This window comes from Salmo salar, chromosome ssa16, assembly GCF_905237065.1.
Source record: "Salmo salar chromosome ssa16, Ssal_v3.1, whole genome shotgun sequence".
Taxonomy (NCBI): Eukaryota; Metazoa; Chordata; class Actinopteri; order Salmoniformes; family Salmonidae; genus Salmo; species Salmo salar.
This window is the reverse complement of record NC_059457.1, coordinates 42,018,084-42,031,890: the sequence shown is the minus strand read 5'-3', so window position 1 is coordinate 42,031,890 and position 13,807 is coordinate 42,018,084. Positions and strand designations below refer to the sequence as shown.

Genomic DNA, 13,807 nt, shown 5'->3' with positions numbered 1-13,807 from the left:
CTTCCAAGCAAGGGCTTTGGGATGGAGATGCAATATGGCAGTCGTGCCAACATATCTCATCAGCCACCTGGTGGAAGGGACTTTGTGGATCTGAGGCTCTTTCCCCTGTTGCCTCCATCATCCTCCAAATCCCACCAACATCAGCCGCCTCAGAGCGCAACTGGTCCTTGTTTGGGAACACACACACCACAGCATGCAACAGGCTGACCAATACAAGGGTTGAAAAACTGGTGGCCATCCTGGCAAATTTGAGGCTTTTTGAGCCTGACAACGAGCCATCCTCAACAATGTTTTAAAGTGACAGTGAAGATGAGGCATCAAGAGTCAGATGTTCAAGAGGTGGACATTGAGGAGGTCCGGGGAGAAGACATGGAACCCTGAGAGGAAGACAACCAAAGCTTTAGTTTCTAGACTATCATTGAAAATGGTTTTGGGAGATGCAATGGATCATTGGGGTTCATTCAATATTCCCTTTTGTTCAGTGAAACCATCACATGTGAAGTCAATTTATTTAAAGTTCAATTGTTTTTTTTTTCTACTGGAAGGATTTAATAATTTGAAATTGTCTACTTATGACAAACATTTTACCCTGTCTCCATATGATATGCAAAAAAACATCCACATTTAAATGGTATTAATTCCCACAGAAAGTGTCTACCTCTGAATTTTCCCCACAATGTGCAACCCTAGGTGTACCTGATCAATACTGTTGTTCCCAATCCTGGTAGCATGCTAAATTAGGTCTGAATTCTGCATCTGCTTGCAGGTTACAGCAAGTAAAGACCTAATATAGACTGAATTGTATGGAGATTGCTTTTCATAAGTGAGATTTGAAAAGACTACAAAAAAAGATATTTCAACTCCAGTGATCTGTCTAAATTCAAATACCAAGAACATTTTAAATGCTGGTTTACGTACCATTTTCTCACCTTTTGTTTTCAAGAGACTCCTGTACGGAGTTCCTATTTAGAAAGGCCATCTCATTTATGGAGGCTTAAAGCTCAACACCTCTCTTGTCAGTTGTTTTAGTAGCTGCTGGTAAGTGTCTCTCAAACCCACCACTGTTATGTATCAACAACATGATTCATTTAGCACAAATGGGTATTTAAAATGCACCAATCTAGTGCTTTTAAATGCATGATGGAGTCAATTTATGGGAAAAGGAGAATTGGAACTCATCCATGTGACACCTATCGCTCTGTTCATCTTTGTTTCCCAGTGGCTCCTGAATGTGACACTCATGCTCTAACACTGGATGACAGTCATCTGACTACATTCACATCCTCTCCATTTATACTGAGCAAAAATAAAGTATTGGTTTCATGAGCTGAAATAAAACATCCCAGAAATGTTTCTTATGCACAAAAAGCTTATTTCTTTCAAAGTTTGTGCACAAATGTGTTTTCATCCATGTTAGTGAGCATTTCTCCTTGCCAAGATAATCCATCTACATGACAGGTGTGGCATATCAAGAATCTGATTAAACAGCATGATCATTAACAGTGCAGTTTTGGCACAACACAATGCCACAGATGTCCTAAGCCACCTCCAATGTAATTTGAGTTAATTTGGCAGTGTATCCACGTCAGCCCAGGACCTCCACATCTGGCTTCTTCACCTGCAGGATCTTCTTAGACAAGCCACCCGGACAGCTGACCAACTGAGGATTATTTCTGTCTGTAATAAAGCCCTTTTGTCGGAAAAAAAACATTCTGATTGGCTGGGTCTGGCTCCCCAGTGGGTGGGCCTCTGCCCACCCATGGCTGCGCCCCTTCCCAGTCATGTGAAATCCATAGATTAGAGCCTAATGAATTTATTTCAATTGACTGATTTCCTTATATGAACTGTAACTCAGTGAAATTGTTCTATGTTGTTTTTATATTTTTATTCAGCATAGTTAATGAATTGCTTATCTAGAGGACGTCAATGTCATAAATATAAGGTTGTATCGGCTGTTCACGTTTACAGTATTGTAGCCATGCCTTTTACTCTGCTACAGTACTGTTATACATGCCAATATCATACAGGTGTAAGAAAATACTCTTACTGTACAATATAATAGTCAAAACCCTCTGATCCAAATAATTATGCATAGGTAGTGCTCCTTCTTAGTTTCAATGAACGTTGTAACTGAGTCTGACCAATACATTTTCTGTGAAATCAACTGCCTTTTGATGTTATTAATTTGTGTCACAATATTACATTTCACTTGGAACACAATAGACATTAAGCTTTGATGAAGCTTGGCAATTATTTATTTGGCTTATGACAGTGTCCTGTGCTGCCTTTATAACTTTATTTTTTTTTTACAGCACAGCTACATTCAAATGGTAGCCTGTTGACCAAACACACCACAGTCTTTGTAACGTTGCCTGCCACCAGTTTGAAAGTGTGTGACCACAACGTATTACTAAAAGGAAATGTTTGTAGCTTCATCTCACTGGCTTCTTGAAAGTAGAATTTATTAGAATTTATTATGATCGTTTAATTATAATAGTGAATATGATTGTTCATTCAAATGTCATAACTCCATGCATGATTTTGAACCTTCAGAGTCTCTTTTGGTTGGTGAGAGACTATCACTGGTATCCATTGTGTTAAAGCCCTCAACTCTATAACTACATTAAGCATAATATAACACTTATATTAAGCCCATAGGTGTAATAATGTATACATTAGTCAATGACTGCATTAAGCAGTGTGCATGTTATCAAATGCTTTACAAAAATATAAATGCAACATGCAGCAATTTCAACGATTTTACTGAGTTACAGTTTATATAAGGAAATCAGTAAAAAAAAAAGTGTTTTATTAGGCCCTAATCTATGGATTTCACATGACTGGGTAGGGGCGCAGCCATGTGTGGGCCTAGCTCCCAAGTGGGTGGGCCTTTGCCCTCCCTGGCCCACACATGGCCCAGTCATATGGAGGTCCGAGGCTGGCATGGTTACACTTCTGCGTTTGTGAGGCCGGTTGGACGCACTGCCAAATTCTCTAAAATGACATTGGAGGCAGCTTATGGTAGAGAAATTAACATTAAATTCTCTGGCAACAGCTCTGGTGGACATTCCTGCAGTCAGCATGCCAATTGCGTGCTCCCTCAAAACTTGACACATCTGTGGCATTGTGTTGTGTGACAGAAATGCACATTTTAGTGTTACCTTTTATTGTCCCCAGCACAAGGTGCACCTGTGTAATGATCATGCTGTTTAATCAACTTCTTGATATGTCACACCTGTCATGTGGATGGATTCTCTTGGCAAAGGAGAAATGCTCACTAAGATGGATGTAAACAATGTGTGCACAAAATATGAGAGAAATAAGCTTTTTGTGTGTATGGAACATTTCTGGGATCTTTTATTTCAGCTCATGAAACATGGGACCTACACTTTACATGTTAAGTTTCTATTTTTGTTCAGTATAGATCAGATGTTTAATGATGACTTGCTGTGGTAAAAGCCAATTTCACTTTTAGACAGTCTGATGCAAGAGCCTTCATTTATCACAGCTGTATATGTGAACGACACATAAGGAAGTAATAGCTGTGTATAGGCTATTCTTACATGAAACAATGCCAGGTAGAGAGAGCTGGGTAAGGGAACCTCCCCCCCCAAAAAAATGTTTTTTACAAATATTTATTTAACCTTTATTTAACTAGGCAAGTCAGTTAATAACAAATTCTTATTTACAATGGCGGCCTACCCCGGCCAAACCCTCCCCTAACCTGGACGACGCTGGGCCAATTGTGTGCCGCCCTATGGGACTCCTGATCACGGCCGGTTGTGATATAGCCCAGGATCGAACCAGGGTCTGTAGTGACGCCTCTAGCACTGTGATGCAGTGCCTTAGCCTGCTGCGCCACTCGGAAGCTCGATGTGGCCCGACCTAACCGTAAATTATTACGTTGGATTGGAGCAGGTAGCTTGGATTATTATTACAAACATACAATCTTCACTGTTTATGATTCAATAATTAATGTTAAACTGTGTTTCTGGAGGATATATAATGTGTCACAGATTTTAGATTTATTATGATGTTCCGGTGGTCTCAATTCGTGTGCAGATAAGACACTGACCCCATTTCAATTTGTCAAGAACAAGATCCTAACCCTGAGTCCTTTTTTCCCAATGCGCTTTGAGAAGGAGAGAGAATGTGAGGAATTGAGGAAAGATGAATAAGAAAAAGGCTTTGTATGGTCTGTCCTTGAGGGAGGAGATAAGAGGCTCTGTGTTGGCCTTTGAACTACAAAGCATCAATGACAAGTTTCTCTGACCGCTAATTGACAATTCTGCTTTGAAGAACCAACAGTTCTTTTAGCTATTTATGGGCCTGCTTTGAGTCCATGTATGTGTGATCTGTGATGTGGTCCTTATTGCTTAGATCCGATGTCACACTCTTTTCTGTATCCTGTTGCTTTGTCTCCGTTCTATTTGCATGCCAAGCCTTTAATAAGCCCAGCAGCTGCCCTTTCTTCAATTTGAATCCTAATGATCACTTTCAAAGGAAAGCGGCCCTATCTCAAGTGTAGGAAGAGCCTGTCTAAGAAGAGCCTGTTGTCTGGCTCCCACTTCAGATGCCTTTCGAGCGGTGCCTTTCCCTGGCACTGGCCAAGATCACCTCCAAGTTGTGTCTGGATTTCTACAAGGACAGGGAGAGAAATGTATCTGAAGGAATAAGGTAAGAGTCTCCAGGCTATGGGGTATGACTACTGGTCTGGTCAGTTGTCTCATGCTATGGGTCGATAGAGCAGAGAAAATGACAATAATACATGCAATAGTTTTTCATTTTCCTAAAGGGTCACACGATTGGGTCCATTTTTTTGAGCTAGCAAAGAGAGGGTCGATAATGGTTCAGATTAAAGGCAATAACTTAAAATGCATTTAACCAGTTCCTTGTGGAGTTTCTTGAATATTGTGTAGTTGGTTGATAAATTAGACTAGGTTTCTTGTCCTGAAATGCTTTCAAAGGTTATCAGTTATATGTGGAGGGCAAGTATTTGTGGTGCAGTTGTTAAAAGAATGGAAAGCTCACTAAATCAGGAGACGGAAATTATGAATCATGAATAATCTGTGATCTTGATTCTAATCATTTTCTTAAATAAATAGTACTGTGGATGTTTTAGCACAGTTGGCAAATACACAAGCCTACATAACGACAAAAAAGATTAGAGTACAAACAAAACAAAAAGCAATGTAAAAATGTGTAAATAGTGTATTCAACATTGATGCGCCAGTTATTGTTGACAATTTAGGTTTATTTTATTCAACCCAGCCCTACCTCATTTCAGTAGCAATGGTGATATCCCTGTTGGAGGAGGATTCATATCAGAGGGGCTCTCATCTGGTTTTGACAGGGGCTGTCCAGTCTCACAAAATGTCTCTGTTAGAAGTCCTATGTTTGCTTTAGATCTTTGTTAGCTTTTGCCCTCAACTGTAGTGCACACTACTTTAATTCACTTTAAAAGCCTTTAGAAAATTGTCTTTATGATCAGATATGACACTTTACAACTTTGAGGGAGTTGAGTCAATGTCTTTGTATCGTATTCGTTCATGTTTTCTCTGCTTTCTTGCAGATTATTCTTGTGTTAACGCAACACCCTTTTAGCTGGATGACTGTAATACACCATGCATTGGCAAGTGCACATGGTTACACCAAAATAAGAGGTTGCTTTGGGAAACATTTTTATTAGAATCTGGATTCCTTCCTTTGCAGTTCATCACTGTAAACAGTGTTAAAAGTGACAAGATTTTCCCAACTGACTTTCCAGCACCACAGTATTGAAAAACCTGGACAAAATCACGGGATTATTAATACATTCTTAGTTAACTAACAAAAACAAAAAGTTGAATAAAAAGACAATTAAGAACAACTAAATATGAATCAAATATTCAAAATGTACAGGAGCCAGTAAGTTAAGCTTCCAGCAGATCTGGGGCATCACCCAACTGGGTGCTACACATTAGTAGTGTAGAGGAGTAGTAAGCCAGCTAGCTACAGAGTCCATAAGGAGAGGCTGAGGACAATGAGGTGTGCGAAAGGTTCCGGACCTGTCTCTGACTGACTCTGATATGACCACTGACCTCCCTCGCTGTAACCAAGAGGCTCCCCCCTCCCTCCACCGCTTGGATTGTTCTACTTCCATTCTTGCCTCAACTCCCTGACTTTTAAATTTTCTTGATTCACATTTTATTAATTGAAATGTGGTTCCTTGTATGTATTACTGCAATTTAGCTTTTAGCTGCCATAGTACACATGAAATTAAATAAACCATCATCATCATACATTAATTATGAGGCTGGTTCTAGTTAAACCCACCAATGCAACACGTCGGCTTGATTCAACAGGAGACGCTTGCAATGACCGAGACCCCGATCACTGCAACTCAAGAGGGCAGTCCCTACCACACAAAACCCCTGAGGTCATGCAGGATCGCAACTCTGGAACTACCCTCCACCACCAAACGTTAGTACCAGAGCAGAGCACTAACAGCATGTCCCCTTCCACTTCTTTGCCACTGGCTACTCCGAATGGAGTCGCTCCACCAAGGAAATCTCCATCATTAAAAACTACACTTTCACAACTGAGCAATCAAGATCTCCTTCGTTTTTGTAGCCAGGTGGGTGGTACTCTTGAACTGCAGCGCGGAAGCCCACTCATGGCCGAGTGGCATGGGACCACGGTGGAACGTCCTGATGACGACTGTGGCTCTGTTTGCTATTCTCCTAGTACAAAACATGGTTCAGGGGTAGCAGGTTTCCAGCCACGATCAAAGCAGGGCTTCCTGAAGGACTGCCTTTCCTCATTTTCCAAGAAGGGAACTCCTTCTTCTCTGCAGGATACTCACTCCTATCCTCAGAACACCCTGGCCTCATCGTCATCCCAGGTTTTCAGGCAGAAACCAAATCAAGCAGATCCCTCAACAGAGACCATCGATCACCAGCAGGATCATTTCAAATCCCGATGCAGAGGAAAAGACTGGCTGAAGGAGTATAGTCAATGGCAGCAGACCTATAATCATTTCAAACTTAAAGAGCATAACCTACCACCAGTCTTGACTACTGAAAAACCAGAACCTTCGCTCAATATACCTATGAATGGCAATGAGTCAAGTGAAGTTAGGCAGCTCTTGGTTTTGTCTCAACCTCAGGACCAGCAGCAACCTCCCATAGAAACGCAACACCAATGGATGTTAAGGAATGGTTTACCTAGCTGCTGTGCGAATGAGGGAGGAGTACATTGTGGGAGCCAACAACCTTCCTTACACCAGCATCTACATCGAGACCCTGAATGGCAGCATTGTTGTGACCATTTTAGCACCCTAAAATGCCATCAGTTTTCTCTCTACCCATCCAGCAGCAGCAGCCCACGAGTGAGGAATTCGTCCGCGGCTACTAGCAACAAAAGCAGTGTTCACTCCTCTTCCAGTTGCCATCGGTGGCCTGAGAACCATAATCTAGTTGGAAAAAGGCAACGACAAAGAGAGCAGCAGGTACATCCTCATACCAAAAAGGTTGGCCATGTTGGATCGATGCCTTCCTTGTCCAAGAGCAGTAGCCCACTCCTTCCCGATACAGTTGTGACCAGCGCTAAATACAGTGGGGATGTTGGGAGACCCCTGAGCAGCCTTGGAGCTTCACCACCAAATCTTTCAGAGCTGGACTCAGAGAGACAAGAGCCCCTTCAGACACTCCAAAGGTCTGTCTTGGAGGAGGTGTTCTCAAAAGGCTTCAGCGAGAACAACAGTAAGGCCAACAGTGAAGGAGGAAGAGACACGCCACAGAAGAGGACCAAGGACATTGGCTATAGATTGAGCCAGCGTAGGGCGCTCTTTGGAAAGCGCAAACAGTTGAGCGACTATGCCTTGATCTTTGGGATGCTTGGGATCGTCATCATGGTGATGGAGACGGAATTGTCCTGGGGGGTTTACACAAAGGTAAGAAATGTCTCTATTGTAGTGGATTAACCTCAAATAATGTAAGCTAGCATTGGTAAGACAAGACTGATTCAAAAGATATCTTAATTGTCTGTCTTCTCTGCAGGAATCCTCATACTCATTCTCTCTGAAATGCCTTATCAGCCTCTCAACTGCTATATTGCTCGGACTAATCGTGATGTACCATGCACGGGAAATACAGGTGATATGCATCCCCATCTCTACAATAATACTATAATGTTCCCACTTGCTCTTATTTCCCCATTGAATAAATCCCCTTGTTCGCCCTACTCTCCTTACACCTACACACATAGCTCTTCATGGTGGATAATGCAGCTGATGACTGGAGGATTGCCATGACGTATGAGCGGATCTTCCTAGTTCTGCTGGAGCTGCTGGTCTGTGCCATCCACCCCATCCCGGGCCAGTATGTCTTCACCTGGACGGCCCGGTTGGCCTTCACCTACATGCCCTCGGTAACTGATGCCGACGTGGATATCGTCCTCTCCATCCCCATGTTCCTCAGGCTCTACCTGATCAGTCGCGTCATGCTGCTGCACAGCAAGCTCTTCACAGACGCCTCGTCGCGCAGCATCGGCGCAATCAACAAGATCAACTTCAACACGCACTTCGTCATGAAGACTCTCATGACCATCTGCCCCGGCACCGTGCTGCTGGTCTTCAGTGTCTCCTGTTGGATCATCGCGTCATGGACAGTGCACGTCTGTGAGAGGTACAGGCCCCGCCCCCAACACAGTAGGCTGCTCCACCAGCACTGCATCATTCGTACCCAGTACATTTCACACTGAAGAAGATCTGTATTTGAGATCATGAGAGATTACAGCCTCAAGTTTGATTATGGCTCTACTTTGCCTCTCTGCTTGATATAGTTCATACATTTCTTTATGTTTAATTATATAAGATGTTAATATACTGTAGGAAAAACCCACTGAGCACAGACATCAATTCAATGTCTAGTTTTGATTTTCATTTGGTTGTTATCAATTAACACTACTCAGTACTGCATCTAAACAGCAACAAAATCACATAGCATTTTGCACTTATAAACACACCTTTAACTATGCACTAACCAGGAATTCGTCATGAAATCAACAACAAGAAAAACTTCACCCTGTCATTGGATTTCGGTTAAAGTTGGGTGGAAAAAAGACAAAATTCCATTACGTCAGTGACTTTTTGCAAGTCCAATCAGTTTTCCACGTTGATTTTACGTCATCACACAGGTTTTTTTGGGGGGGGGGGGGGGAAATGAAATGGAAACAACACTGATTCAACCAGTTTTTGCCCAGTGGGTAGATGTGTTTATTACAACAGGTATGTTTCTTGTTCCTCCAGATATCATGACACACAGGAAGTGACCAGTAACTTCCCTGGGGCCATGTGGCTCATCTCTGTCACCTTTCTCTCCATTGGTTATGGAGACATGGTCCCTCACACTTACTGTGGAAAGGGTGTGTGTCTACTGACTGGAATCATGGTATGTTTCCAACACATTCCCCATTGACAAGTGCCAAAAGAGATCTTTGACATTCATGATGAGGTAGCTCTAGGGCAGGGTTATTTTTATTTTATATTGTTGGACAAAAGACTAAAAACACCATCAAATTAGCTCCAATTGACTTTCATTTTGGAAGTCTGTTCCAAAGTAATCCAAATCAAATAAAAAATATGTCATATACACGTGTTTAGCAGATGTTATTGCGGGTGTAGCTCCAACAGTGCAGTAATATCTAAAAATACACACAATTTAAAGTAAAGGAATGGAATTACACATATATCAATATTTGGACGAGCAATGTCAGAGCGGCATAGACTAAGATACAGTAGAGTAGGATAGAATACAGTATACATGAGATGAGTAATGCAAAATATGTAAACATTATTAAAGTGGCGAATGTTCCATTATTACAGTGGGCAGTGATTTCAAGTCTATGTATATAGGCCAGCAGCCTCTAATGTGCTAGTGATGGCAATTTAACAGTCTGAGATAGAAGCTGTTTTTCAGTCTCTCGGTCCCAGCTTTGATGCACCTGTACTGACCTCGCCTTCTGTATGATAGCGGGGTGAACAGGCAGTGGCTTGGGTGGTTGTTGTCCTTGATGATCTTTTTGGCCTTCCTGTGACATTGGGTGCTGTAGGTGTCCTGGAGGGCAGGTAGCTTGCCCCCTGCGTTGGGCAGACCGCATCACCCTCTGGAGAGCCCTGCGGTTGCGGACGGTGCAGTTGGTGTACCACGCGGTGATGCATCTGTAAAAGTTTGTAAGGTTTTTAGGTGCCAAAACACATTTCTTCAGCCTCCTGAGGTTGAAGAGCCGCTGTTGCACCTTCTTCACCACACTGTCTGTGTGGGTGGACCATTTCAGTTTGTCAGCTTTCCACCTTCTCCCCTGCTGTCTCATCGATATGGATGGGGGGTGCTCCCTCTGCTATTTCCTGAAGTCCACGATCAGCTCCTTAGTTTTGTTGACTAAAAGAAATGTAAAAATAAATATTTTGTCATACCCAATCAGCTTTCAGGGCTCGAACCAGCCAGTTTATGATATTGAATAAATCATATATAACGACTCTTGAAAGTATTAGTGCCTGTTTCTTTCTCTCCAGGGGGCCGGCTGCACTGCCCTGGTGGTTGCTGTAGTTGCCAGGAAGTCAGAGTTGACCAGAGCTGAGAAGCATGTTCACAACTTCATGATGGACACTCAGCTCTACAAACGAGTAAGTGGACATTAGAGGTCTTCATGGCTTTAAAAAGTTGTGCCTGACCTGAACCCGTGGATTATTTTATTTGAGTAATTTTACCCCCTTTTTCTCCCCAATTGCGATCTTGTCTCATCGCTGCAACTCCCCAATGGGCTCGGGAGAGTCATGCGTCCTCCAAAACATGACCCGCCAAGCCACGCTTCTTAACACCCGCTCGCTTAACCCAGAAGCCAGCTGCACCAATGTGTCAGAGGAAACACTGTTCAACTGATGACCAAAGTCAGATTGCAGGCGCCCGGCCCGCCACAAGAAGTCGCTAGAGCGCGATGAGCCAATTGTGCATCGCCCTATGGGACTCCCAGTCATGGCAGGTTGTGACTGGAATCGAACCCCAGGCTGTAGTGACGCGGCAACACTGCGATGCAGTGCCTTCAACCACAGCGCCACTCGGGAGGCGGACCCGTGGATTTACTACCCAAACCTGATACATACCAGATATTTTTTTTTTTATAAATAGACATTATAAAAAAAGATAATGCCCCCAATCAGCAACCCAATAAGCAAAATGTTGTTGAAAAGGTGTATTTCTCTAATGTTGAAAGCATGTTTAAAGGCCCATTGCAGTCAAAAACGTGATTTTCCTGTGTTTTATATATATTTTCACACTATGAGGTTGGAATAATACTGGGAAATTGTCAAAATGATAATGCCCTTTTAGTGTAAGAGCTGTTTGAAAAGAACGGCTGAAATTTCAGTCTGTTTTAGTGGGATGGAGTTTTGGCCTAAATATATTATAATAATCATTCTATTAAATTTAAAGTTACTATCCAATTAGTAGAAGGCTTTCAAAGTAGTCCATTTTCTTCTTCTACTACTTCTATGAGTTGGCAAACAAACTGAAAGGGTGCACACTGCCACCAAGAGTTTGAACAGGTATAAAGCCAAGGTTGGTGATTTACTTCCACCTGCAGTTATGGAATGTTTCCTCACAAGTATAATTAATTGGCTGATCTCTCCCGGTGACCTGGATGGACTTATTTAGTCATCCATTAACCCATAGGAAGCCCCACCCAGTTGCCTACTTCAAAATGGTGAAAGTCCTCAATGGCACTGCCCATGCTAACAGGCGTTAGAGTCCATCTATCTCTATGGGCAAGACAGACTCCACTGCTAGGGCAGTCCATTGTGACAGTCTGCCATGTCTCTGTTTTCTGGAATGTTCCCAAAGGTGAAAAACACAGCTGCCAATGTACTCAGGGAGACATGGCTGATCTACAAACACACGAAATTAGTCAAGAACATCGATCATGCCAGGGTACGCAAACATCAGCGGAAATTCCTGCAAGCCATTCACCAGTAAGTAGTGTGCCTTTTCAAACCGTTGTTAAATAAAGATGAGTTTATTTGTGTGTATCGGTGTATGTTATGCTGCCTAAGTTAACCCTTCCCTTTTCCCTCCATAAATCTCTCCCTCTCCCACTTCATCTAGATTGCGCAGAGTCAAAATGGAACAAAGGAAACTCATCGACCAGGCTAATACACTTGTGGATCTAGCCAAGGTGACTAAGCACCTTCATCATCTCTAATTGATAGATTTTTTTCTAAACACTGATTATGAAAGTTTGACACCGTTTTTGCTCCACAGACTCAGAACATGATGTACGACCTGGTGTCTGATCTGCAGCGGCGCAGCAAGGAGCTGGATAGGAGGATCGGTAGTCTGGACGACAAACTGGACTCCATCCTAGTCAGTCTGCAAACCCTACCCAGCCTGGTCTCCCAGGCCATCACACAGCAGCACAGGGACTTCCTGGATGGCTTGGCCCCCTGTGTTCAGACAGCCTCGAAGGGCTCCGAGGACAATTGGGTTCCCGACAGGCACAAACGGTCCCCCTACACTGCACCACAGACCCTACCTTACAGCTGACAGCCTGCCAGTGCCATCTCCACTGTTGTGACCTCAAATTATGTATTTATTTAATATTGTATTTGATACTAGCCAGGGACATTCTAGCCTCTGTATGAATTTGAGACTGGTTAGATCTCTCCAGCACCACCCCGCAGCTGTTTACCAAAACAACTAACAGGGTGGCCGATTTGAAGGTTTTCAGAATCCCAAATTCCTGCCTGTGTACCTGGGTCATTCTTGAATTGCGGTGGAATTTGGGCATGGCATTTTGGAAAACAATTTACTTAATTTTAGGTTATTTTTTATTTGTATTTATTTGGGTGTCATTGGTGTTATATCTTTTGTAACACCAATGACACCAAATGATCAATGGAATTCTCAAACATAGGATGTCATACTAAAGTGTGATTAGCTAATAATTGTCTTTAACCCCCTAAAGTCTAATTAGTATAGTAAAAACATCCCAATAAAAAAAATCTGTCAATTTAAGCTAGAGATATGTTTTTGCATTGGATGCGGCTCAATCCACCGCATCCGCCTATGTGGCAATTCCGCATCTGCAGTGAAAGGTAACAGAGCTAGGGCGGTGTTTGTCAGACCATGAGACGTCCCAAAAATTGGTCATCTCACAAAATCGGTGTTCTCCGTTTTGCTCTACAAGCGTCTTGGGACTTGTCTGAAGTCGATATACAACCGATCTGCCAACTTCTGTCTGTAGTGTCCAAACAGTTTGGGCTACACACTAATATGACTCCTCTGTGGAAACGAACACGTTTTACTCTAGGACATCCACAGGCCTCACAAGACTTGTCTGAAGATCCCCCGGTACCAGTTGAAATAATGAATGGAAGTACAGTTTGGACACACCTACTCATTCAAGGGTTGTTCTTTATTTGAACTATTTTCTACATTGTAGAATAATAGTGAAAACATCAAAACTATGAAATAACACATATGAAATCATGTAAACAAATCAAAATATATTTTATATTTGAGATTCTTCAAAGTAGCCACCTTTTGCCTTGATGACAGCTTTACTCTTTCAACCAGTTTCACCTGGAATGCTTTTCCAACAGTCGGAGTTTCCACATACACTCAGCACTTGTTGGCTGCTTTTTCTTCACACCGCAGTGCAAATAATCTCAATTGGGTTTAGGTCAGGTGATTGTGGAGGCCAGGTCATCTGAAGCAGCACTCCATCACTCTCCTTCTTGGTCAAATAGCCCTTACACAGCCTGGAAGTGTGT

General features: G+C 42.6%; 1 protein-coding gene across 1 annotated transcript; it reads left to right on the top strand.

Moving 5' to 3' along the window:
• Positions 1 to 5,855: 5,855 nt before the first annotated feature.
• Positions 5,856 to 13,404, top strand: kcnn1b (potassium intermediate/small conductance calcium-activated channel, subfamily N, member 1b). The gene is made up of 8 exons (XM_014149283.2): positions 5,856 to 7,933; positions 8,040 to 8,135; positions 8,248 to 8,666; positions 9,290 to 9,431; positions 10,556 to 10,666; positions 11,880 to 12,007; positions 12,141 to 12,210; positions 12,297 to 13,404. The coding sequence occupies exons 1-8, from the start codon at positions 6,290 to 6,292 to the stop codon at positions 12,576 to 12,578; spliced, it is 2,892 nt and encodes a 963-aa protein (XP_014004758.1). The 5' UTR covers positions 5,856 to 6,289; the 3' UTR covers positions 12,579 to 13,404.
• The last annotated feature ends 403 nt before the right edge of the window (positions 13,405 to 13,807 follow it).